This window comes from Amblyomma americanum, chromosome 1, assembly GCF_052857255.1.
Source record: "Amblyomma americanum isolate KBUSLIRL-KWMA chromosome 1, ASM5285725v1, whole genome shotgun sequence".
Classification (NCBI taxonomy): Eukaryota; Metazoa; Arthropoda; class Arachnida; order Ixodida; family Ixodidae; genus Amblyomma; species Amblyomma americanum.
This window is the reverse complement of record NC_135497.1, coordinates 142,508,372-142,532,100: the sequence shown is the minus strand read 5'-3', so window position 1 is coordinate 142,532,100 and position 23,729 is coordinate 142,508,372. Positions and strand designations below refer to the sequence as shown.

Here is a 23,729-nt window from a genome sequence, read left to right as displayed (position 1 = left end):
CTTACCTATCGCCATTTTTCCTACACTGAATTATCGATATACCGGTATATACACTATTTCGTGAACCCCTTCGAGTTTCATAATCCAGGTTCGACTGTAATATTTTATTTACGAACACAAATAAAGTGACCCGTTACAGTGGCTTTGGCGTTCAGCACCTGATCCGAAGGTCCTGGGTTCGATCCCGTCCGTGGCGGCCGCATTTCGATGTAGGCGAAATAAAAAAACGCCCGTGTGCTGTGCGATGTCGTTGTATGTTAAGGAATCCCATGTGGTCTAAAATCCGAAGCCCTCCACTACGGCTTCCCTCATCGCTCGTGTACGAACCACAATTCACAAATCGAGCGCTGAAAATGTGCGTCGCATGCAGCATCAGGCCGAACTGATCCTCTTTATGAGTGGCAGCTCTAAGTGGTTTAACAGAGTATACTGGGGGGCCCGTCCATATGCTACGTTTTCGTTTATATTAGCTCTAGGTGGGCCACATGCAAGAATATCTGGTACGGATCCAATTGGACTTATTTTTGGAAATGTGGCGGAGAGTTTTAAGTTTGCTTCACTTCCGCCACCGGTTGGCCCTGTATATTGCACTACCTCTGCAATCGGCCTTGTCTTCAACGCATCTTTACTATCCTGTCTTTCTACCCCATCTTTCAACTCTCCTACTATCTGCACGTGGTAGCGATTGTGGCTCGGCTTCAGCCAGTGAGCAGGCCTGTGCACTTTCCTTTTTTCTTCCTGGCAACACAGACAGACAGACAAACCATAGGGACAGGAACTGCCGCAACGTTTATGCCTATGGTTTGTGTGTCATGCATGCTCGCCTGCGGCCTACTTGGAGCTGCCACTTGATTAGGAAGCCAGCGGTTAACCTTTCTATAATTGTTCCAGTTGGAATGCCCCTCCTATTCCATTTGAAGCTTGCAATTGGTTCCAAGTAAATAATGGGAAATTTTCCGATTGGAAGCAATTTGTTTTGTGTGGGCCGGCATTACAATTGGACGCTCCAACTGGCCTTCCAATGGGTTCAAAATATACATGGGAGGGCACAACCAATTTTAATGGCCGCCTTCTTAGATTCGAGAAACCGAAACTATGCCGCCATTTCGTCCCCTGACGTCATACGGGGGAGAATTAAGGTATAGGAGGACACAATCAATTTTAATGGCCGCCATCTTGAATTCGCGAAACCGAAACTATGCCGCCTTTTCGTCCCCTGACGTCATACTCACATAGTTCCACCTGGATCATTCCACGCCAAACATCCCAGGCGTTGCGCTCGACCATCTCCAATTTGTTCAAAAAATTCGTGTTAACATCGTAATGTGCGTAATGAAAGCCTGAAGCATTTTTGCCTAAAAAATTTATTCGTAAAGTGAGGGCAGATTGAACATTCAGAAAAAATGAGAAAACAGGCACTGCTAAATAAGCAAATTTTTAGAAAACACTCCAAAAAGTTTTTCATTGACATTTGCACAGATCCTGTCTTTCGATACAATTCGGAGCATGCTGCTTTACACGGCATAAATATTTTTTTAATCGAAAAAAGTATGAAAATGTGTCATTTTTCATTTTTGTCATTTTTTGTTTTAAATATGAACTTTCTCTAGGAAATTCTGGAATAGCCGTTTTGTTCCTGTAGATGTCCAGTACCTATAATAAATTTTACAGGTGATTAAACTGCGGATGCAGAAGGAAAAAAAATCTAGTTACAAAAAGTGAATTTTGAGCCAAAACACTCGTTAATTTCACCCTGAGGTGGTCCAAGTAGAAATACAAACAATAGCGGATTACGTAAAACAGCTTATTGCCTTCCATTTCTGAAGTTTTTATTGAGGTAATTTTTGTTTAAAGCGAGGAAATAATTTTTAAAGTTGAGCTCTCGGGCCGTAAGTTGCGTCGTCTCTTAACGCCTCTTCACCGCAGAGCACGATACTGCCGACACTGTAGCCACGCGAAACCTATAGTCCTTGTTCTTAAGTGAGGTTTGCACTGCAGGCAAGCATGGGAACACTGAGTAGTTGAACAGGTGTTCGTGGGAAAAGATTTTCTTAACGCTGCTAGGGCGGCACATGCCCAAGTGGGCTAGCTGTTTGGTGTGATTCTGTCGCAGTCAGTCATTCTTGTCGGCGCCATGAAAGACGTAATCAGCAGCATAAGAGCTTGTGAGACACTGATCTGGAAATGACTAGAACGATGCGGTGTTGAAACAATCCGCGACGCAGTAGCACCATGTGGTACCTGACCCTTGTGGCCGTCAGAAGCTCATGTCCGGTTGTTTCCGTTGTGATTAGTTTGTTGTATTTGATTTAATCAGTGCAATTTCTACATTAATACTCCAGCGACAACTATAGACGAGACACTATGCTGGTGAAGCACCTTCATGCGAGCGACGCACCTATGCCAACGCCTCCTAAACTTTTCAAGGCCTGTGCCCTCTCTAGCGACGTCAGCACCCACCGTCCTACCTGGGCATTGCCATTGCCTGCGGCTGCCTCCGGTTCTCCATACCGGCCTTTCCGTCCCGTCGCCTCCCGGCTCATTTTTCCCCTCTTGTTACACGCAGCTAGTTCGTCGAGCCAGTCGCCTCGTGGTCGCTTCAGTGCTGTTTTCCTTGCGGCCGTTCTGCGACATGCGGGCTTCGACATGCCTAACAAGTATTGTGTACCTATGTGCTCAAGCAACTACAAGACGGGGAACAAGGTTCAAGTGTTTCCTTTGCCAAAGGATGAACAGCTTTACAAGTGGCTCAGTGCGATTCCCCGGAAGGATTTGTGCCTACTGCCAACAACAAGGTACGAAGCCATTTTCTCTACATGAACAGTATTTAAGGGAGCCATGACAAAAATTAAGCTTTACCTCGATATTAGATTGTACTGCATTGGTAATGTGGTGCGTCGCACTTTTGCTATTGTAAAACAGGTGTGCGCCTTACACTTCCATGCATCCTGCCTTGAACATACCTCATCGTACACCAATCCCCGGACAGGAAAGGTGTTCGAAGTCCCTCTAAAAGTGCCACACCTGCGTCTTGGGTCAGTGCCATCCTAATTCCCTGGCTGTCCCTCGTACCTGTCAAAGAAAGATGCCGTGCCAGCAAGGAGCTCCCCAGATGCCGAAAAAATGCGCCGGGAGGCAAATGTCTTGCTCGTGCTATTGAAGTGTCAGCAGCCTGCTATCGACAAGAACAAATGCAGTGCAAATTTTCATCTCTGCATGAAATGATGGAGCGCTTAAACGTCAAGTGTGTCCCGGTTGAATGGACTATTATTAATCACCCAAACTGTAGCATGTTCTTGAATATTGCAAATGAGAGTGCGCTGGTCCTACAGTGTTCTGTTACTGTTTTCGCATATCTTCGTATCACGGCGTGTTTTCACGGCAACTCAGTGAAACGTTTAGGAGATTTTGTCGTGCCTGACGAAATCGGTGACATCAATGTCCTACTTGACATATTAAATAAGCTACAGCAGATTTCTGACGACAAAGGTTCATCTGATGGCCTTACTGACCTGATAGTAAACCTCATGGAAAAGATTAAGGAAAGCGTCCGCAAAAACAGAAAGGACTCTGTTAAACTTCTGAGGGAACAAGTGTTGTTGCTTGAGAGTGACTGCAGTACTCATCTCAAACAATGGTGCTTGCTTGCATCTGCATACTATATCTCCTCATGCATACAAGTTTTTGAGGGGCTCTGGTTGTTTGACTTTGCCGCATCCGAGTACCATTAGAAACATCTGCTCCTCTTTCCACCTATCACCTGATAACGAATCAGGTGATCAGAATTTTCTTAAATACATTGGCCAGAGGTTTAATAAATTGAAATCGCATGAGAGTGCTGTTACTTTATAGGAAGACGAGATTCACGCTCAGCCATTTATGGACTTTACGATGCCGCATAAGGTGAGGATTATTTACCCACATCCAGACGATGCAACGCGACCCATGTTTTACATCCCTGACGCTGTGTAACTGTTAAAGTGTGCTAGAAATAATTGGCTTAACTAAAGAAATCCTAAAGCCAACTTTTATTTTCCTATGTTTAACCTCACTGACAATTCCGTCCACCCTGACATTATACAGTGGGCATCATTCAAGGATCTCAGAAAGCTTCACAAACTTGAATCTTCTCAGCTCTTGAAGTACAGTTATAGGCTGCCTTCAAAGGCTTTAAACCCAAGCAATTTACAAAGGCAAAATGTTAAACTAGCCTTACAGGTTTTCAACATCTTTGTGGCTGAAGCCTTGGACATGCACTGCGATTTTCCTGTACTTTCACGTGCGAAAGAAACTGCCAACTTCATCAGAATAATTATTCATTGGTAGATGGTAGTTAATGTGAAGATGCCACACAAGGGCTATCACTATCGCGACGTATACGAAGAGCCAATTTCATCGTTGAATGATGACCCCAAGCTATCCTTTTTGAAAGCCTTCAAAATCTGGCTTGACGTATGGAAATTTTATAAACACGACAATTGCACGCCACAAAGGAAACTTTTAATGCTCTGTGGCATTCAGCATATGCTCTACTTGAATTCTCAAAGTATTGCGTCTATGAGCTCGGTTTTAAGTACGTGCTACTCGGAAAAGTGCAAACAGACGGCCTAGAGAAGAGGTTTCTTCAGTACAGACAAATGGCTGGCGGTAACTACCACATCAGCATCCGACAGCTTCACGAGTGCGAAGGCAGAATTCGCCTCCAAGGCACGCTTCCTGTGATGTGCGCCGGTGACTTCAGCGACGATGAGGTCGGTTGTTTGTCAAGTGCTGCACATTCCTTCAAAATTGCTGAGTTTACAGAAGGTCTGAACAGTTTGAGTTCACGCGCGCCTGTGTTTGGCTATGTAGGTGCTTTTGTGCTCATTCTGTAATGAAAGCCCTGAACTGCGATTTCTGCCGAGAGCAGCTTGTTATGGACTGCGAAACAACAGAACATGATGATGCCGATGTTCACTCTTTGGTATCTATAGCTTGAATCGAGGCAGGCTGGAATTCCCAAGTGCATGTGTCGTCACTGTCGTGATGCACACCGGGGTAATTGCAAAAAAAGCTATTACAACCAGAGAATGCCACAATGTTTCTCCAACACAAAAACCAGAGGAATGTTGTTCAACAACTGGTTATCAAATCGCTGCCAGAGTTTGGCGACCTTGTGACATGCTTGAATGGGCACGTCAAAAAGTATGCTTTTTTCTCGCACGCCACAAGCCTGGTCCAACACTCCATGTTAGCATGCGCTAGCTGCAAAAAATATCACTGTAATTTTTTACTTACTAAAGTTAACTTTTTGGTTACCAGTTTACTACTGGGAAGAAAAGCTTCCCGGACGAGAGTTCTAGGAAAAACGTTTATTGTAGATCCACCTCGCTACCCAGTCGCCTGATATTGTATGAAGGCATTAAAGGGACTATGCAATGAATAAAAAGTCACTTGTAAATGTTTTCAATGCTTAGAAATGATGCTAAGAAGCATTCACACCAAGTATGAGTCTTCAGAACTGAGCCAGCAATTTATTATGAACTTTTAAAAACCGTGTTTTTCAAAATTCGCGGGCCGATTGGTGTACTCGCAGTGACCAATTTTGGAACTAAAATCGTGGAACAAAGACGTCACTGTACCATGACGTCGCCAGGCCAACACACACTCTCATTCGCTGGAGCCACGGCAGCCACGACGTCATGGGCACACTTCCGGTAGCCGTAAAAATCACCTTCTCGTGCCGCCGCGCGACCCTCTCGCACAAGAGCGAGCCAGGGCATTGCCTTCGCGCATATGGTTTCAATTTTCCTCTGCAGCCTCCGTCGTGAGTTCCGGAGGCACTCGCACGGCTATTCGTGGGCACGCATAGGGCTAGATGCCCATCGCGGCCGTAAAAACGAGCAAACGCGGTTCGTGTTCTCGCCTGCGCTGACGATGTGGGCCCTCGCCATTACACAGAAGTTCCGTATGGTGCTTGGCGCCAATGTTAGTTTTGGGAAATTTCCGGGGTGTCGTTCTGGACCGCGGGGCACGAATTATCTGCAGAGGTGATGATCTGCAGTGTTGGGGAACGCCGCAAAAGTAGGATCCTCACCGCTCGCCAGAGGTTGTAGAAATATACAACCAATAGGAAATGCGGGGAACGAGCTGCAGCTGCCCATAGCTACCAAAAAACGTGCAGTAATTGATTTACCCCTCGAAGTGACGGTATTATCAGAAACCCGGTGGCGGCCTGAAGAAGCCGAGCATCTGGTCGAAAGATGCTTTTGTACCATTAAAAAACTGTTGAATCACCGGCGGTGCTGACATTCGAACCCAGTACGTCCTGTGTATACGGGGCATATGCTGTATGCTACCAGGCCCTCACTGCGATTTTTGAACAGGAACTCCGATTTCGCGAAACCAATGAGTGCACTTTTTGGGGACGTCCTCATCTCGTTTTTATACATAAATATTTGTTTCATTTCTGACTTCCTTCCACCAGGAGTCCGATCCCTTTTATTTAGATTACTCGCAGCCAACTTTGTTAAAATTGGACTGGATGTGACTGGAGGCAGTTCTGAATTGAGGTGCAAGAAATGAGGTGCATGTAAACGTACCACCTGTTGCAAAACTTCCTAGGCCGATGCACCCGTGGCCGGAATATGGTCACACGCGTACGGTTTTGTTCATTTCTTGGCGGGAACTTGTGAATGTCAGCGGAATTCGTCCTCGACATTTTAAACGGCAAATCTATATGCTGTATCAGGGATCACCGTAACACTGTTCGCGCGCATTAAGGCCACGGACGCCATGACCTGCGAACTGTCGCAACATGTGTGCATGCGACGCAGCAGCCGTCAGGCACGGCCGCCTTTGTTGGATACATGCGTCTGCTTATATGAAAACAGCGCAACGGACGCGGACAATGACAGGAGTGGACACAAACTCAGCAGTATGCGTCCACTTTTGTCATTGTCCGCGTCCTTTTCGCCGTTTTAAGATATGAAGAGCCAACTAGACCGCACCTCTACCACTGTATGCTTATGTGAATTTGGAGATGATAGGCGTCTCGCACCTTGTGTTCTCTTCTAAGCATTTATCCATGTTTAAACGTTTTTCGCGCCAAAAGAACAAAAACAAAAAGGCATGCCGATAGCTTATTTCTCTTGATCGTTTCTTGCGGCAGAGGTGACGTGATGGCGCAGGTACCATTCAGCGATTGGCTTAATTTTCTTTTTTTTTGCTTTAGCTTGCCCTCATTAACGAAATGCTCTTGCATGACTTGCGCGTGTTCTCGGCACCTGTAGATTCTCGTCCGCGAGGGGGCAATACTGGGCAAGCGAGTAACGTAAATGATGGCGAATTTGAAACCCCGCCGTGGTGGCTCAGTGGTTAGTGCGATCGGCTGTTGGAATCGAGGACGCAGGTTCAATTCCAGCCGCGACGGCCGCGTTTCGGTGGATGCGAAATGGAAAAGACCCATGTGCTGTGCGATGTCAGTGTATGTTAAAGAACCCTGGGTGGTCCAATTTACTCCGTGCAGCTAAAGGCGTTTGGCTCTGCAGCAGCAGCTAGGCAGGAAAGGGACACGTCCTCAGCCCTAGCAACACCGCACCGTCTTTTCAAGTCCCCATTTAACTACTCCGCTCTCATAACCCGAATAACGAAGAACGCACTCCACACGGCACGGGTACAAACGCCGTACTCTTTCCTTTTCGTGCTTAGCCCCTGCCTCATGAAAACCGACCGAAGCGACTGGCTGGAGGGGCTTTAAGAAGAGCATTCGCCGCTACATTCTTGAGTTTTAACAGTCTATAGTTGTTTTTTTGGCACATTTCTTTCGACACATACTATTTCCTCATTGAAAATTTTGACGAGAAGCATGACGGACGAATACCGTATGTGTTCTAATAGCATACCTACTGTGCAAACGTAAGTTTTATCAAAGGGGCTGCGAATGCTGATCATGATGATAGCATCACAAACGCACTCCCAATGGTGCATGAGCGCTCGAAAACGTTCTGCTCTGTCGTGTAACGCAGCGGCATCGAAATGTTTTCGCCATTATGTCTATGTGCCTTTATGCGCATGCAGACATGCCCCATGTGGCGAACCCACAGTTCCCTGTTCGGTGGCGCTCGTCTGCTCCGCATGCGTTCAGCATTAGAAACTGCGTGGCAGACTCGCTGGCAATGTTCCAGTTCACGCAACGGTAGTAAAATACTGACGGCTGTAAAGAAAAAAAAACCTGGTTTGTATTTTTCAGGCGGCAAGTATGTTCCCCGTGCCATCCTCCTCGACTTGGAGCCAGGAACCATGGACTCCGTCAGATCGGGACCTTTCGGTCAACTGTTCAGGCCCGACAATTTCATATTCGGTAAGCGTCTCTTTTAGCTTCATATCTCCGTTGCTGTTTTAGCATGTACTGATCAAGTTCAGCTCAACGTCATCAGCTGCACGTGTGTGCGCAAAGGTTCGTGGGGAGCCGGGCTTAATTCTAGCCGTCCCTAGCCGGAAGTTCCTTGCAGCAGCTGCTCTTAGCCCATCGTAGTGTTCGTTAGGTTCAGCCACAGCTTAGGGTTAACAAAGGTAACTCGATTTGCTCGTACCTGTGCTCAGAATCGGCATTCATAGTCGGCTGTATAATCTTGGCTGTTTCCACTCTTTCGGTGGAAAATTCGCTGCGTACAAAATACAAGTGAACAGCAACTGAGGCGACCATTGCAACACGAAGCTTGCTGCCCTATGCGCCTGACATACGTTCCTGAGCGCTGAGTTTCCATCTTGAAATATGAAAAGTTATTTTATAAGGTCGGCGAATTTGATCTGAAGGCCGCTTCACTATCATGCGACTGAAGAAAAACTCGCGTAGAAACAGGAAAGGTTTCAGCGCAAAGCGCCTTAGCGGCTACCTTTTTGGTCAACGCTTATTGGCTCAAAACAGCGGCTCCCAGCAGCGCGGGGATATGCAGGTGGCGTACATATGCGCGGTAACTTTCGCAGGCCAGAGCGGCGCCGGCAACAACTGGGCCAAGGGCCACTACACTGAGGGCGCCGAGTTGGTGGACTCCGTGCTGGACGTGGTGCGCAAGGAGGCAGAGAGCTGCGACTGCCTGCAGGGCTTCCAGCTGGCCCATTCCCTGGGCGGAGGCACCGGCCCCGGCATGGGCACGCTGCTCATCTCGAAGATCCGGGAGGAGTACCCGGACCGCATCATCAACACCTTCAGCGTCATGCCCTCCCCGAAAGTGAGCATTCGTCGTGACAGCTTCCGCGCCGCCGGCACGTGTCTTAAGCCAGGACAGCGTCAATACCAGCGAGACGCAAACTTTTGTGGAGGAAAAACGCTAAGCCGCCCGTGTGCTGTGCGATGTCAGTGCACGTTAAAGATCCCCAGGTGGTCGAAATTATGCCGGAGCCCTCCACTACGGCACCTCTTTCTTCTTTCACTCCCTCCCTCATCCCTTCCCTTACGGCGCGGTTCACGTGTCCAACGATATATGTGACAGATACTGCGCCATTTCCTTTCCCCAGAAAAACCAATTATTATTATTATTATTATTATTATTATTATTATTATTATTAAACTGCCGTCAGATATGAAGGCTTCACCACGTCCGCATGTGGTGACCTCAGCGAGCTTCTTTCTTTCTTGATGTCTACCTACTACGGTGGTATCGAACACCGCACTCGCGCGTGAAGATGCGAGACTTTACGTCACCCACCGCTGCTGCCAAACGAATGGCGCGAAAACAGCTGCAGAGTGCAAGCGCACGACGGCTGTGACCTTAAAGGGACCATGAAATGGTATACACTGAGGTTAGGAAAAGCGCACGAGCGATCGCTATTCCATCACTCGTCACCGAACAGCAAAAAAATTATAAGCTGGCTTCATTAAAAGACTACAGACATGTAAATTTAGTTACGCGTTTTATTCTTCCATATGATGCTTTAGGCATTATAATACATGGATCATCGTCTGGTATTCGCATACAACCGCTAAATCACTGAGTACTGAATTCCTTCCCTCATGCTGTTTCGGTTTCATCAACCGAACGATGGTTGTGGCATGTAGTTCGACTTTAGATCATGTGAGGCACGAAAAAAACTGCAACATAAACGCTGACACGTAGTTTTAATTCACTGTAACGCTTAAACAAGCCTGCTTCAAGAGCTGGAATGAAAACAAACGACGTATCAGCAGTCATACTGCCGTTTTTTTCCTGCCTCACGATACTCCAAGTCCAACTACACGTCACAGCCATCGTTCGGTTGATGAAACCGAAACAGCATGAAAGAAGAAATTCTATTATATATATTTATCAGTCGTAGGCGAAAACAACGCGGCGATACATGTATTCTAATGTCTAAAGCATCATTTGAAAGCAGAAAACATGCGAGCAAATTTTTGGTGTCTACAGCCCTTTAACACCGAAGATATCGGCGATTAAAAATGATGCTTCTTAGCTTCCCTCAACTCTTACACAACGACGTGCCGAAAAAAAAAATGGCTAGCGGTTTATCATTGCTAAGCACGAAATAGTGCGCGAAAGCATGGTGGGCCTCCCAAATTTTGAGGGTGGGCCAAACCCATTCTGGGGGTGTCGCATGTCGGTCCCGAACGTAGGTCAATTTTCAAATTTTAGGGGGTGGGCCAACTCTTATTTTTGGAGGTGGGCCAATTCCATTTCGAGACCAGGTGAAGCCTGTCTTCCACCTGAGCACAGCCAGATTCACCGGCAGTCGAATTCGGTCAAGGTCATTCGAAGGCAAATTTCGGGCTTCCTAACCATGTTTGGGACATTCTTCATGTGCCATATCAGGGCCGCCGTGGTGGCTGAGTGGTTATGGCGCTCGGCTGCTGGCCCGAAAGACGCGGGTTCGATCCCGGCCGCGGCTGTCGAATTCCGATGGAGGCGAAATTCTAGAGGTCCGTGTACTGTGCGATGCCAGTGCACGTTAAAGAACCCGAGGTGGTCGAAATCTCCGGAGCCCTTCACTACGGCGTCCCTCATAGCCTGAGTCGCTTTGGAACGTTAAACCCCCATACACAATATACACCATCATGTGCCATACCATGTGTTGCTGTCCTTACCCTGCAGGACCATCCCCAGAATTGAGCTTCATTGCCATGCACACCCATTTCCTTACTGAGTCTGGCTGAGTCTTCATTTTCTCCGCGTGAGACATCGTCGAAATCGTTAGGGGTTGGCTAGGATTGCTTTCGTGCTAACAGAAAACAGGTCGGGGCTGCGCAATCCCGCCCACGCCACCTGAGCATGCCCAATGGGCAGTGGGCGTCAGGCTGCCCAGTGACTGAGGAGCGGCTTAGTGTGCTAAGGCAAAGAATGCGAGGTGAGCTGTCGCCCTAGCAGACTGCGAGTCAGTGCGAGCAGCGATTTAAATAGAAATTGTAAATTATAGACATGCTGCACCATCATCATCACCATAAGCCTGACTAGGCCCACTGCAGGGCAAAGGCCTCTCCCATGTCTCTCCTATTAACCCTGTCTTTTGCCAGCTGCGGCCACCGTATTCCCGCAGACCTGCTGCATGTTTGCAAACAAACAAGGTGTCACTGCAGTCGCTAGCGGGCTCGCGGTAGGCTTGTAGGCGCGTTGTCGGTTTCTGCGAATCACCAAGTGGTTGATGCTGTTAATGCTTTGAACTTCGTAATTTCTCGAAGTGCACAGGCTCGCGTTGACCACGTACAGCCTATTCAGAGATATTGTTTGGCACTGTGTGTTGTATATATGATCAATTGCGAACAGAAAGCGTTGCTGCCGTTGATTTCTACGCTAGACGTGGAATAAAATAACCACTTTTTGACGCTCTGTACAAGCCGGAATAATTCCACTTCGGGATAGCAGTGAGGAGAAGCTCTGGCGTTGTTTCGGCGGAGCAGACGTGCGCTCACCGTCACTTGACACACGTGCCGCGCAGCGAGGCAAGTGGGGACAGCGTCGTGTCTCCAGTCTCCTCTGTCGCGTGTAAGCGCTGCTTTTCGCCACAAGATCATGCACCAACGAGGCCGATTTGTCACCTTATTAAAATGGCCAAACTGATCGCAATTTTTTTGTGCAGTAGAAATTTAGAAAATTACGCTTTTTAGATGTGTGGGCGTCGAAGATTGAGCGAATCGCTCTTCTGGTGGCCTCGGCGCATCGCGAATTCCACGGGTTTCCGACGACGGTGCACCACTATCTTAGTATCACTTGGAAGCGGAATGATCAGAAGATCAGTGGTTCCATTTATTGCAGTGCCTCATTTCTTTGACCAAACGAAAAAGCTACGAGGGTGAACGAAGCCAACGAGAGAATAAACTTTAAGGTTGGTTTTCTCAGCTTTCACGTTTTCTACGATTGGCATCACTCATCCCTTCGTAATTTCGTAACGAATAAAAATAGAATGATTATATTTGCTGCGAATGAATCCTGAGACGTTGATTTATTTATGGTTTTGTTTATGAAGGTTTAACGTCCCAAAGCAACTCAGGCTATGAGGGACGCCGTAGTGAAGGGCTCCAGAAATTTCGACCCCCTGGGCTTATTTAACGTACGCTGACATCGCGCAGTACACGGACCTCTAGAATTTCGCCTCCATCGAAATTCGACCGCGGCGGCTGGGATCGAACCCGCGTCTTTGGGGTCAGCAGCTGAGCGCCATAACCACTGAACCACCGCGGTCCTGAGAGACTGAGTAGTGTAATAAATCTGACAATTTTTTGTACACATGCAGTAGCATGTTGAAGTTATTTTTCTAAGAAATGTGTTCACGTAAATATGCATGCTAGAGTTTAACTTTTGTTTGCATACGTACTTTGCATAAAAAAAAGAACAGTAGCGTCATCACACAAAGCAGGGCTTTGTGAACATGTTGGCATAAAAAATTTGCGCACTTTCTACTTAATTATTCCACACTCGATGACTTGACGACGGTGTTAATTATAATAACCCAACATCTGTACCAGCCAGCTGAAAGTAAAGCACAGCACTGAAATTAGCATAAAAAGTTCACAGTTGTGCCAAATTTGGTTACATCTCATGCATAAATAACGAAAATACTTTCAATTTCCCCGTCTCCTCTCAATCTCGCTGCATTGTTTCACCCGACAGTTTCTGTTAGTGTACCCCCTAAATGAAACGTTTGCATAGCCGCCGCGGTGGCTCAGTGGTTATGGCGCTCGGCTGCTAACCCCAAAGACGTGGGTTCGACCTCGGCCGCGGCGGCGGTCGAATTTCGATGGAGGCGAAATTCTAGAGGCCCGTGTACTGTGCGATATCAGTGTATGTTAAAGAACCCCAGGTGGTCGAAATTTCCGGGGTGCTCCACTACGGCGTCCCTCATAGCCTGGGTCGCTTTGGAAAGTTAAAACTCCATAAATCAAACCAAACCAAACCAAACCGAAACATTTTCCTAGCAACGCGGGAGTCTGATTGAAAGACGCAGGGGCTCAAGCCGAAAAATTCCACTCGCCTCCAACTACGTGTGCTGGACGCAGCTTCGTGTGCTCTCATCTATTTGCGCTAGCTTTATGAGATACTTTGGAGGCCGTTGTCATGCGATGGCAAAAACGAAGACAAAAGCACGCTGCAACTCGGCCATATACCTGGGGTGAAGAAGAAGAAGAAGATTCGCTCGGCCTCTCGGCACCTCTTGGCCACCGTGAGACGACCAGCTTGGCTCTGTTAGGAGAACATCGTTCGACCCAGTGGCGTTCGTCCTGTTCATCGCTGCCCCGACGGCTCTGCTCTGCTGGGAACGATCGGTTAAGTTTCGGGTGGCTGATTGTGGCATTTTCTCTCTGCGTCTTTGCGCGGTAAGGCAGTAAGCCCGGACTATGTCCACCCAGTCTCCCGGCCAGGGGAGTTCCCTCTGGTCGGCTTCTCTGTCAACTGATCTCCTACCGTTGGAAGCTTTTTTGCGCAGTGGTGTCGGCAGTATCCCTGTCGCGCTGGTGCCTAAGGATGGTGGTGCTATCAGGATGAACAACCCTGGTGCTGTTCGGGCTGCTCTCCAGTCGACTACTTCTCATTATGAGTCAATCTCAGAGGTTCGCCAGTTTGGACGTGGTGGGATTCTGTGCAGATCGCCAGACCTCGCCTGTGTAAGAGATTTACTAAACTCCTCATCCTTTGCCTCCCTTCGGGTAAGTTCTTTCATACCTTCTCATCTGGCGTGCACGAAAGGTATTGTACGAGGTGTAGACTCTTCCCTGTCTCCGGCAGAGACTCTTGAGGTTCTGTCGGCTGCAGGTGTTGTTGCTGTGCACCGCTGTAGCCGGGATGTAAACAACGTGCGGATGCCCACTGAATCAGTGATTGCTACCTTTGCCGGCACTTCCTGCCCCTCTGAAATCAAGGCATGGCCTCTAATTTTTCGGGTAGACCCATTATCATCTCGGCCTCTGCAGTGTAACAACTGCTGGCGTTATGGACATAGCGCTGGCGGTTGCAAATCCAACTTGAGGTGTTGCAACTGTGGGGATGGTCAAGCAAAAAGCACCTGCACTGAGGAGAATTAGAAGTGTTGCCTTTGCGGTGGTGCGCACTCTGCAAACTACTCAAATTGTCCCTCTCGAGCTCAGGAAATTCAAATTCTGGAAATAATTGACAGGAAACGCTGTTCGCGCCGTGACGCTATTTCAGAGGTCAAAGAACGTGCCCGCGGTTATGCCGGTGTGACCGCTCGGCAAGGTGTCATGCTAGACTCAACGCTGTCCCAGGCAATTGCGGCTGCTGCGGAGGCTTCGATGTCTAAAATGGTAGAAAAGATTGTCGCAAGTGTGTCGGAGTGCTTTACAAATGTTCTAGAGACTCAGATTACACATGCCGTGCAGGCTAGTTTGGCACCTCTTTCGGCAATTCCCTCTCCTCTTATCCGGTCTCAAATTCCAGTAGCATCACAACCCCAGGAACAAACTTCTGTCCCTTCCGCTGTACCTACCTCGGGTACTTCGAGGGATGTTGATATAATGTATGATTCCGAGATGGTGGAGCCTGATGCGCGGCTTCTTAAGCGCAGTGGGTCCCCCATGTCTTATTCGTTGTCTTCTCAGGGCACCCAGCCCAAATCAAAGAAGAAGCAGCTTGGCACTAAACCCAAGGATACCATTTTGGAGCAGGCAGTTGCTGCTGCTAGACTTTCGCAACCATAGCGTCGTTGCGAGTTCTGCAGTGGAACTGTCGCTCTATTCTTTCCGCTTCCACAGATTTACACTGCCTTTCTACTCAGCTTAATCCGGATGTCATAATTCTGCAAGAAACGTGGCTTTCAACTGACAAACATTTTCATATAAAAAATTACCGGTCATTTCGCCTAGACCGCCAGTCAAGAGGCGGGGGTTTACTAACTTTAGTCTCTTCAAAATTTTGCCACAGGGCTGTGGTATCTCTTCAACAAATGTCTCCTGACTGTGAGATTTTGGCGATAGACTTTGTACTTCCTCGGTGCTCTCCATTTTCAATAGCAAATTGTTATTTCCCCAATGGAGTCCAGGATGTTAGACCTCTGGATTTTTTACTCGTAAACTGTAAAAACCCAGTTCTCGTGGCTGGGGACTTCAATTCTCACCATATGTCTTGGGGTTTTAGGACTAATTCATGCGGCAAGCGCCTTTGGGACTGGGTTTCTGATCACAACCTGATGTGCTTAAATTCAGGATCGGCCACTTATCTTCGCTCACACTCTCAATCTGTTTTAGATATCACGTTCATTAGTCCTGGAATTGGCGTAACGAATTGGTCGACAGTTGATAGCGGCACTTCAAGTGATCATATACCTATTCATTTTGATATCATATGTCGTGTTACTCCGGCGTCTTCTCAGTTGCGGTCACATGTAAATTATGACAGATTTCAGACGGCGTTGCGCTCTGCCCTTGCTCCATGGTCCAACATCGCCGAGGTCCACCAGTCAGTAAGAATATGTCTGGCTATTGAGGAAAGCCGTAAAAAGTCGGAGTTCCTGGTGAGGCCAATAAAAGGGAATTCTTCTAACTGGTGGAATGCGGACTGTACAAGAGATTACAGGCGGAGGAAGGCAGCATGGAAAAGCTTCTTCATAACCAATGTCCGAATAACTGGAGTGATTATAAATTTATTGCAGCCACCTTTAAACGCACAGTTTCTCGCGCAAAGGAAAAATATGACTCAGAACACTTCGATTATCTTTCAAAGGCGGACAACCGACGTGCACTATTCGGTTTTCTACGGTCTAGGAAACAGCTCATGTCCTCTCATAATTTTCAGTCATTAGTTATGTCACCTGTAGAAGCTATCCAGGCGGTTGAATTAATAGCCACAGGCCTGCAAAAGCGGTTCTCGTCTTTACTACCTATGCGACCATTGTTGTTTGCACCAGTCGTACCAAATGATAATGCCTCACAAGTAAATCTATCAGAGCTTTCACAAGTTGTCCAGAGATTGCCAGCTGCTGCTACTGGCCCTGATGGTGTTACCACAAAGATGCTCAAGTTTCTATTTGAAGAGTCTCCCAACTCCTTATTGCACCTAATAAACTACTCTCTCAAACACGCTTGGATACCTTCGGAGTGGAAGCTGTCCAAGGTGATCCCTTTACTTAAAAATCAGGGTGGAGGCTATGAATTGGATTATATTAGACCAATTTCTTTAACATCAAACGTGGTAAAGTTGATAGAAAGGTTGTTACTAATTCGGGTGTCAGCCATTGTGGACCGCAAAAGTATACTCAGCCCGTGCCAACTCGGTTTCCGGCCACGGTGTTCGATATGGAATGTACATGCTGATCTTGAGAGCAGAATTCTCCTTGCTCGTCGTCAACGCCTGGTCGCGGCTTTGGTTACGTTAGATGTCGCCAAAGCTTACGACAGTGTAGAACACTCCATCCTGATACATAGGCTACAGTCTCTTCAATTTCCAGATTATATAGTTGCATGGATATCTGCATTTCTTCATAACAGGGAATTCTTTTGCGTCCATAGTGGTGTTCATTCAGAGAGGTACAGACAAACGCGAGGTGTAACGCAAGGAGCTGTTCTTTCTCCTGTGCTCTTTAATATTCTGTTAAGCTCAATTCCTCTCCACCGCCATGTACGCACTTACATCTATGCGGACGACATTGTGTTTTTTGCTGCTGCGCCGGATATACATTCTCTGTATGGTCTGTTGCAGTCATATTTGAATACACTTGAGCACTGGTTGAGCGCATTACACCAGAAGTTAAATGTTGGCAAGTGCGCTACTCTTGTTTTCCCTCTATTCACTCCTGTAGTGGTCTCTCTCACTTGCCAGTTAAAAATAATACCGCAGGTTCAATCCCTAAAATACCTAGGGGTCATTCATGACAACAAACTCACCTGGCGACCTCACATTGACCATGTCGCGGCGAAAGGGGCTCGTGCCGTGGGCATGTTACGGAGATTATGTCATCACCGGTACGGCATGCGCAGAGATGCGCTATTAATGATCTACATAATGTATGTCAGGCCAATTTTAGAATTTGGATCAGTGTTGTTTTCAGGCTCGGCTACATATAAACTTCGCCCTCTCGTCCTTTTAGAGAGGGAAGCACTTCGCATGTGCCTCGGCCTTCCAAAATTTGTGGCTATCAATGTGCTGTACCTTGAAGCCCGCATTCCGTCTCTCTTATCACGACTTCAATTTTTAACTGTGCAAACTTACTTCAGGATCTATGAATCCCATTTCCACCGTTCCCAAAGCATTTTCTGTTCTCAGCCGACCTCCTTTTTTGGTGTCCCCTGGTCTCGTTTCAATTCCCCTCAGGTAGTGTTTGTGCAAAGATTACTTCAGCCTTTAGATGTAAACATTTATGATATCCTTCCTGCGCTTCGGAATGGGCCCACTATACACATTGTTTTCGACGACATATTCCCAAAAAATGCAAAACTTTTGCCACCGAGTATTCTAAATGGCCTTCTAGAAGATCATCTGAGGACCCTACCAACCGATATAGCAATAGCCACTGATGCATCGCAATGCAATGAAAAAACAGGTGTGGGAATATTTTGCTCCCATTTAGACTGGTCCTTTTCTCTGCGCCTTCCAGATTTCACCCCTATTTTTCAAGCAGAGTTTCTAGCAGTTGTACTTGCTCTACGCAAGCTAGACCCCTCTATTACAGCAGTTGCAGTAATTACTGATTCTTTATCTTTGTGTTCGTCCCTCGCTGCACAGGTTGACGGTCCCATTTTATCAACTTTCTTATCCCTACTTCCTCCGCATTTGAGCCTTGTTCATTTAGTATGGGTTCCCGGCCACAGCAGTGTGACAGTAAATGAGATTGCTGATAATCTCGCAAAGGCTTCCCTCAGCGGCCCCGTGTTGCCAATCATCCCGGCTACAGCCTACATTACAGCATCTAGATTTCGGCGACGGGCGTTTTTAAGCACGCAAGACACATCACTTTTAACATCGGCGGATTATGAGCACCTTAAATATTATTGGAACAGGAAAATTCGTTGCTCTCGGCAGCTTGAAGTATCACTGACGAGGCTACTCTGCCGCATCCCCCCTCTAAATTTCTAATTACACAAGTCGGGTTTGGCGCTCTCTCCCCTTTGTGCATTTTGCCGTGAGCCAGAATCTATTGAACATTTTTGGCTGTATTGTCGCCGATTCAACTAACTGAGAAAAAGGTTGCTGGAGGAGCCCTTGCAGCATCTTGGCCTTAGTTTGAGCAGCCCGCTCTTGCTATCATTTGGCGGCACCACATTTGGGTTCAGCCACAGATCTGTTTGCACCGCTGTTCAAAATTTCCTGATAGAATCACACCGACTGCCTTGCTAAGTGTTTCAATGCAAAAAAGACGAACTGCGCAACAAGAACACGGACGAAAGGGAGGCAGACACACACTAACGCAGACTTACAACTTTACTAAAGGAAGGAATACAAGGCAAATATATATAGCGATCCCAACGCACTTCAAATCTGATCAATATGGCACGTGACAATCTGCCCAGGCGATAAACAGACCACACAAGAACCAACGCTTACAAGATAATCTTATACCGGGCCGGCCCTTTCTATGAAAACAAAAAGCAAAGGAACGCTTAGCGACAGTGCACTCTTGAGAATTACGCGTTCTCCAAAGTAAGAAAATTCAAAACAAAACCACACCACTGTAGCCATCTGATACCACTGAAGCTCGAACCGCTTACAAGCGCAGGTGCTGACACCAAAACCAAGAGACGAAGCACACCCCCTTTTGAAAGCAAACAAAACGGGAAAACAAGAACAACCACATCGGTTATCGTCAAAATAAAAAAAAACAGTGAAAAAAGGCACCAGGTCAAAAGGGTAAAAACACCATGAATCAGCTCAAGAAGCTACGTCACACAAACAATGAAAATAGGCACCGAGTCATTTAAAAAACAAAAAGATGAAAGACGGGACAACAGTTTAAGACAACAACGGTTTTAAAAAAGGGGGAGGGGTGAATGAAATCCGAAGCGTAGGAAAACATCTCAAACCATGACAGAACCGAAACAAAACTGAGATCGCTAATCAAATGAACAACGAAAGCATCAAACGCAATCAGGAGGCACTGCTCAATCACCAGGGCACAAACAGGACATGAATTTTCTTACTTTGGAGAACGCGTAATTCTCAAGAGTGCACTGTCGCTAAGCGTTCCTTTGCTTTTTGTTTTCATAGAAAGGGCCGGCCCGGTATAAGATTATCTTGTAAGCGTTGGTTCTTGTGTGGTCTGTTTATCGCCTGGGCAGATTGTCACGTGCCATATTGATCAGATTTGAAGTGCGTTGGGATCGCTATATATATTTGCCTTGTATTCCTTCCTTTAGTAAAGTTGTAAGTCTGCGTTAGTGTGTGTCTGCCTCCCTTTCGTCCGTGTTCTTGTTGCGCAGTTCGTCTTTTTTGCATTATGATCAACCAACTAGCCCGACAAGTCCTGTTGAAGTGTTTCGACCTTTTCTTTTCTATCAATTATTACATTTTGACTAAATCATTAATATTTAATCACTCTCTTTATTATTATTCTTAAAATTTTAAAATCAAAACACTCATCCCTTTTCTGTTCATGACGAAAAATTCACCGGTGTTATGCTCCCACGTGCTTTTCCTTTTTGTTAACTGCGTTCAGGTGAATAGCTACCCGATTCTTGGCCGATCCCCCAGTGTGGGTATGTGCCATCTTTTGAGAGGCTAACAACAACAACAACAACAACAACAACAACTCGGCAAAGAAGAAGAAAGGGCCCTTCTTTTCTTTTTAATCACTCGTAAATTTCACCCAAGGCAAAATAGCTTGGCACCATTTACCCTGTTCTATGGGGTCTCCCCACTGAACCCTGGCCAATCCCCCGTCGTGGGTATGTGCCATGTCACGAAGGCAACAACAACAACGGCCCTTAGTGTCCATTGTGCTGATACGACCCGACGCTGTTCTACGGCTGTTCTATGTCGCCTCCCGCTTCATCTGGCCTCGCTGCTGAAGCGTGTCTTGGTGCTGCTGATCCTGTAAACTCCTGGTGAGGCCGTTCCGCGAGTGGGGGATTTGGCCAGGTTTTTTCCCTTTTGGATGTAGGCTTCATGTTTCTTAGGCTTACGGACATGGCTATGTCTTCCTCGGGCACAGGTCCAGTAGCCTGGTTCGCCAGTTTGCCTAAATTCTTTTTGCCAAGCGTATCCCTGTGGCTCTGGTCCCTGTAGGAGATGGTTTAATTAAGATCAAAAACTCTCATATGATCCAGGAGCAGCTGAAGGCAGCGACCATTCGATATCTTGAGATTTCCGAGGTTCGACCATTTGCCAAAAGAAGAATTCTGTGCAAATCACCTGATTTGGATTGTGTTGCAGACTTGCTGCAGTGCACCTCTTTTGCCTCACTCCCGGTGAAAGCGTTTATTCCCGAGCAACTCGCCTGCGTAAAAGGAATAATCCGCGGTGTGTATCCCTCCGCTACGCCAGAAGAAATTCTTGGACTTCCATGATGCCGGTGTGGGCATCCTCTCAGTTTACCGCTGCAACAGAGGCTGGAGGCTCTCGTATTCCAACTGAGTCTGCTATAGCAACTTTTGCGGGCTCCTCTTGCCGATTGGAAATCAAAGTCTGTCCCATTGTCTACCGTGTTGACTTACTGCAGCCCCGTCCATTACAATGTAAGAACTGCTGGCGTTTTGGTCAGAGTGGCAAATCTTGCAAGTCGGCAACGCGCTGCCGCGTTTGCGGCGGTGCTCATGCTTCAGACGTCTGCACTTCTAAGTCTGATCTCGCAGCTGACGATCCCACCTGCCCAAAGATGAACAGTGTGTCTTGGACATTATTCAGCGCGATAGGTGCTCGCGCGCGGATGCTTATGCCCTACTTGATTAGAAGCATTGTGCTTTAAAGGTGAGCGTGCCCTTGGCCGGTTGGAGAGGATCAGCAACAAAAAATTTGGTATGCGTCGGGACACTTTGCTCTTTCTGTATAAGACATGTGTACTTGAATTTGGCTCTGTTCTCTTTTTTGGGTGCACAAGGTACAAGCTTGAACCCCGGTTTGTTATTGAGCGACGCGCTCTGCGCCTTTGCTTAGGTCTGCCTAAATCAGTTGCTAACGCTGCGCTGTACTTGGAGGCGCGGATACCTGATCTAAATTTGCGGCTCAGCTTCTCACTGTGCGGACGTTTTTAATGTCTTTGGAGCCTGTTCCTGAATTGGCTAACCCTATATTTACAACGAACCCATCTCTATTCTTTGGTAATTTTTGGCCTAGGTATAAGCTTCCTCAGGTTGTGTTCACTAATTCCCTGCTGTCAAAAATTTCTGTATCAATAAATTCTGTAGTACCAGTTAACCACCGCCGGGCTGATACTGTAGTCCCCTTTGACGACACCTTCCCAAGGAATGCTAAGAATCTGCCTGCAAATGTTTTAAATGGGCTTATTAAGGAGTGTCTGGATAATTTCCCTAACCATACTGCCGTTTTTACAGACGCCTCCCAGAAAAATGAAAAAGCAACCATTGGCATTTACTCAAGGGCTCTGGAACAGAGTTATTCATTTCGGGCTCCTGACTATACCCCTATTTTTGTCGCCGAGTTTCTGGCCATTGAGTTGGCCTTAATAAGGAATCCCTGCAGTATCTCTCAGGTTGTTATACTTTCAGACAGCCTTTCCGTCTTGATAGTGCTCGAAAAATCGAGAGATACTCCTATGAGCCGTTCCCTTCAATTTCTTGTTCCACCACACATTACAAAAGTACGCTTTCACTGGGTCCCTGGGCACTGTGGCATTGCTTCTGATGAGAGAGTTGATTTTTTTTTGCAAAGTCCGCCCTTGGTGGACCTATTGTCCCGTTCGTCCCTAATACTGTCTACTTGACTGCAGCCAGCGTCTCCAGTACTTGAGCCATGAGCCTCTCCTTGCTGCAGCGAATTTTCAACACCTGGCATTTCCTTGGAGTGCGCGGATGTGCAGTTCAAGGCAATGTGAAGTGTCCACGACCCTAGTGCGCTGCAGAATACCGCGACTAAATCTCTACTTATGTCGATCAGGGATATTTCTGACCACCCTCTCTGAGTCTTTGGCGAAATTGAGTCCATAGATCACTTTTTCCTCTTTGCGGTTAACTTCTCGCCGTACAGCTTACTTAGAGATCCCCTCGCTCGACGGGGGCTTGCTCTATTTATTCCGATTCTCCTCTCCTTCGGGGCAAGCGCCAAGGGATATGCATTGAAACCAGTGTGCGATTTTATTCACGAATATATATTGCATCAGGTAGATTCCTCTGCTAGAATGAGAATTCCCTGCTTTTTCATTTCCGTTTTTTTAATATTGATTTTTAATCAAAATTCGAGTCTAGGTCACAAAATTATCCAATTACACCACTCCCTGGCCATGAGTGCGTTTGTATCAGCATTGCACCCTGGCCAATCCCCCGCCGTGGGTATGTGCCATTAAGGCTGAGGTCATCATCATCGTCATCAACTCGGGCAATGCGATCGCTGCTTCTTTCCAAACAAGCTTCGCGATCATGCACCGCCTCATGAAACAGCTTATGACATACGATGCAGTGAAAAAGCACTTGGCTTTTAGCACACGTACAGAAACATGCCAACGTGGCCGTGCAAAAACGACACAATTTAGCAGACTTTCTACACAGACCAAGTAATTATGTCGGCCATATTAAGAAATGGTCTGAAGTGAATATTAAGTGCCATGAACGCGGCTTTATATGATCGTATAACTTCCACACACGTTTAAACATTATCTGCTATCAACAAAAGACCGCATTCCTTGGTGGTGATTCAGCCTGTCAGCGCCCAGTGAACACCAAAACGGCTCGACGTGATAATTACGTGCGCAGACATTTGTGTTTTTTTCCCTTAAGCAATTATAAGCGTACTATGCTGATGTTCAAGAGAATGAACGCAACTCCCCAGCTACGAAGTACATTGCCTGGAAGCGGCGATCGAGGCCCAGACTTCGCGCTTTACTACCGTGGCCCATTCCTTAATGCGGTATCTATCAGCGAGAAACATATCGAGGCGCGGGCATGATGCAGTTGCGCAGTCCCGCCAGCAGCTGCAGCAGCTGGTGGGCACGGGCAGGCGGAACCTATTTTGCCTGCCGTGCCAAAGGCGCCACTGACATCAGCGCCACCGCATCTGCATGACGTCGGGGCGTGAAGGAGGTGTGTGTAGGGTCCACGCAGAGCTTTTGAATTTGACTCGAATTAATACTGACAAAGGCCACTTCTACTGATCGCTGCCCTAGAATTTGACCATCAAAATAATTTCTTGTCCCTTTAATGCTCGACA

General features: G+C 47.1%; 1 protein-coding gene across 1 annotated transcript in view; it reads left to right on the top strand.

The window, feature by feature from the left end:
- The first annotated feature begins 7,846 nt into the window (after nucleotides 1-7,846).
- LOC144114078 (tubulin beta-4 chain-like) overlaps nucleotides 7,847-23,729 on the top strand; it is a 29,094-nt gene continuing 13,211 nt past the window's right edge. Inside the window, exons 1-3 of the mRNA XM_077647553.1 lie at nucleotides 7,847-7,862; nucleotides 8,231-8,341; nucleotides 8,968-9,212. Of these exons, the coding sequence (XP_077503679.1) occupies nucleotides 7,847-7,862; nucleotides 8,231-8,341; nucleotides 8,968-9,212 (372 nt within the window). The remainder of the gene's footprint in view (nucleotides 7,863-8,230; nucleotides 8,342-8,967; nucleotides 9,213-23,729) is intronic.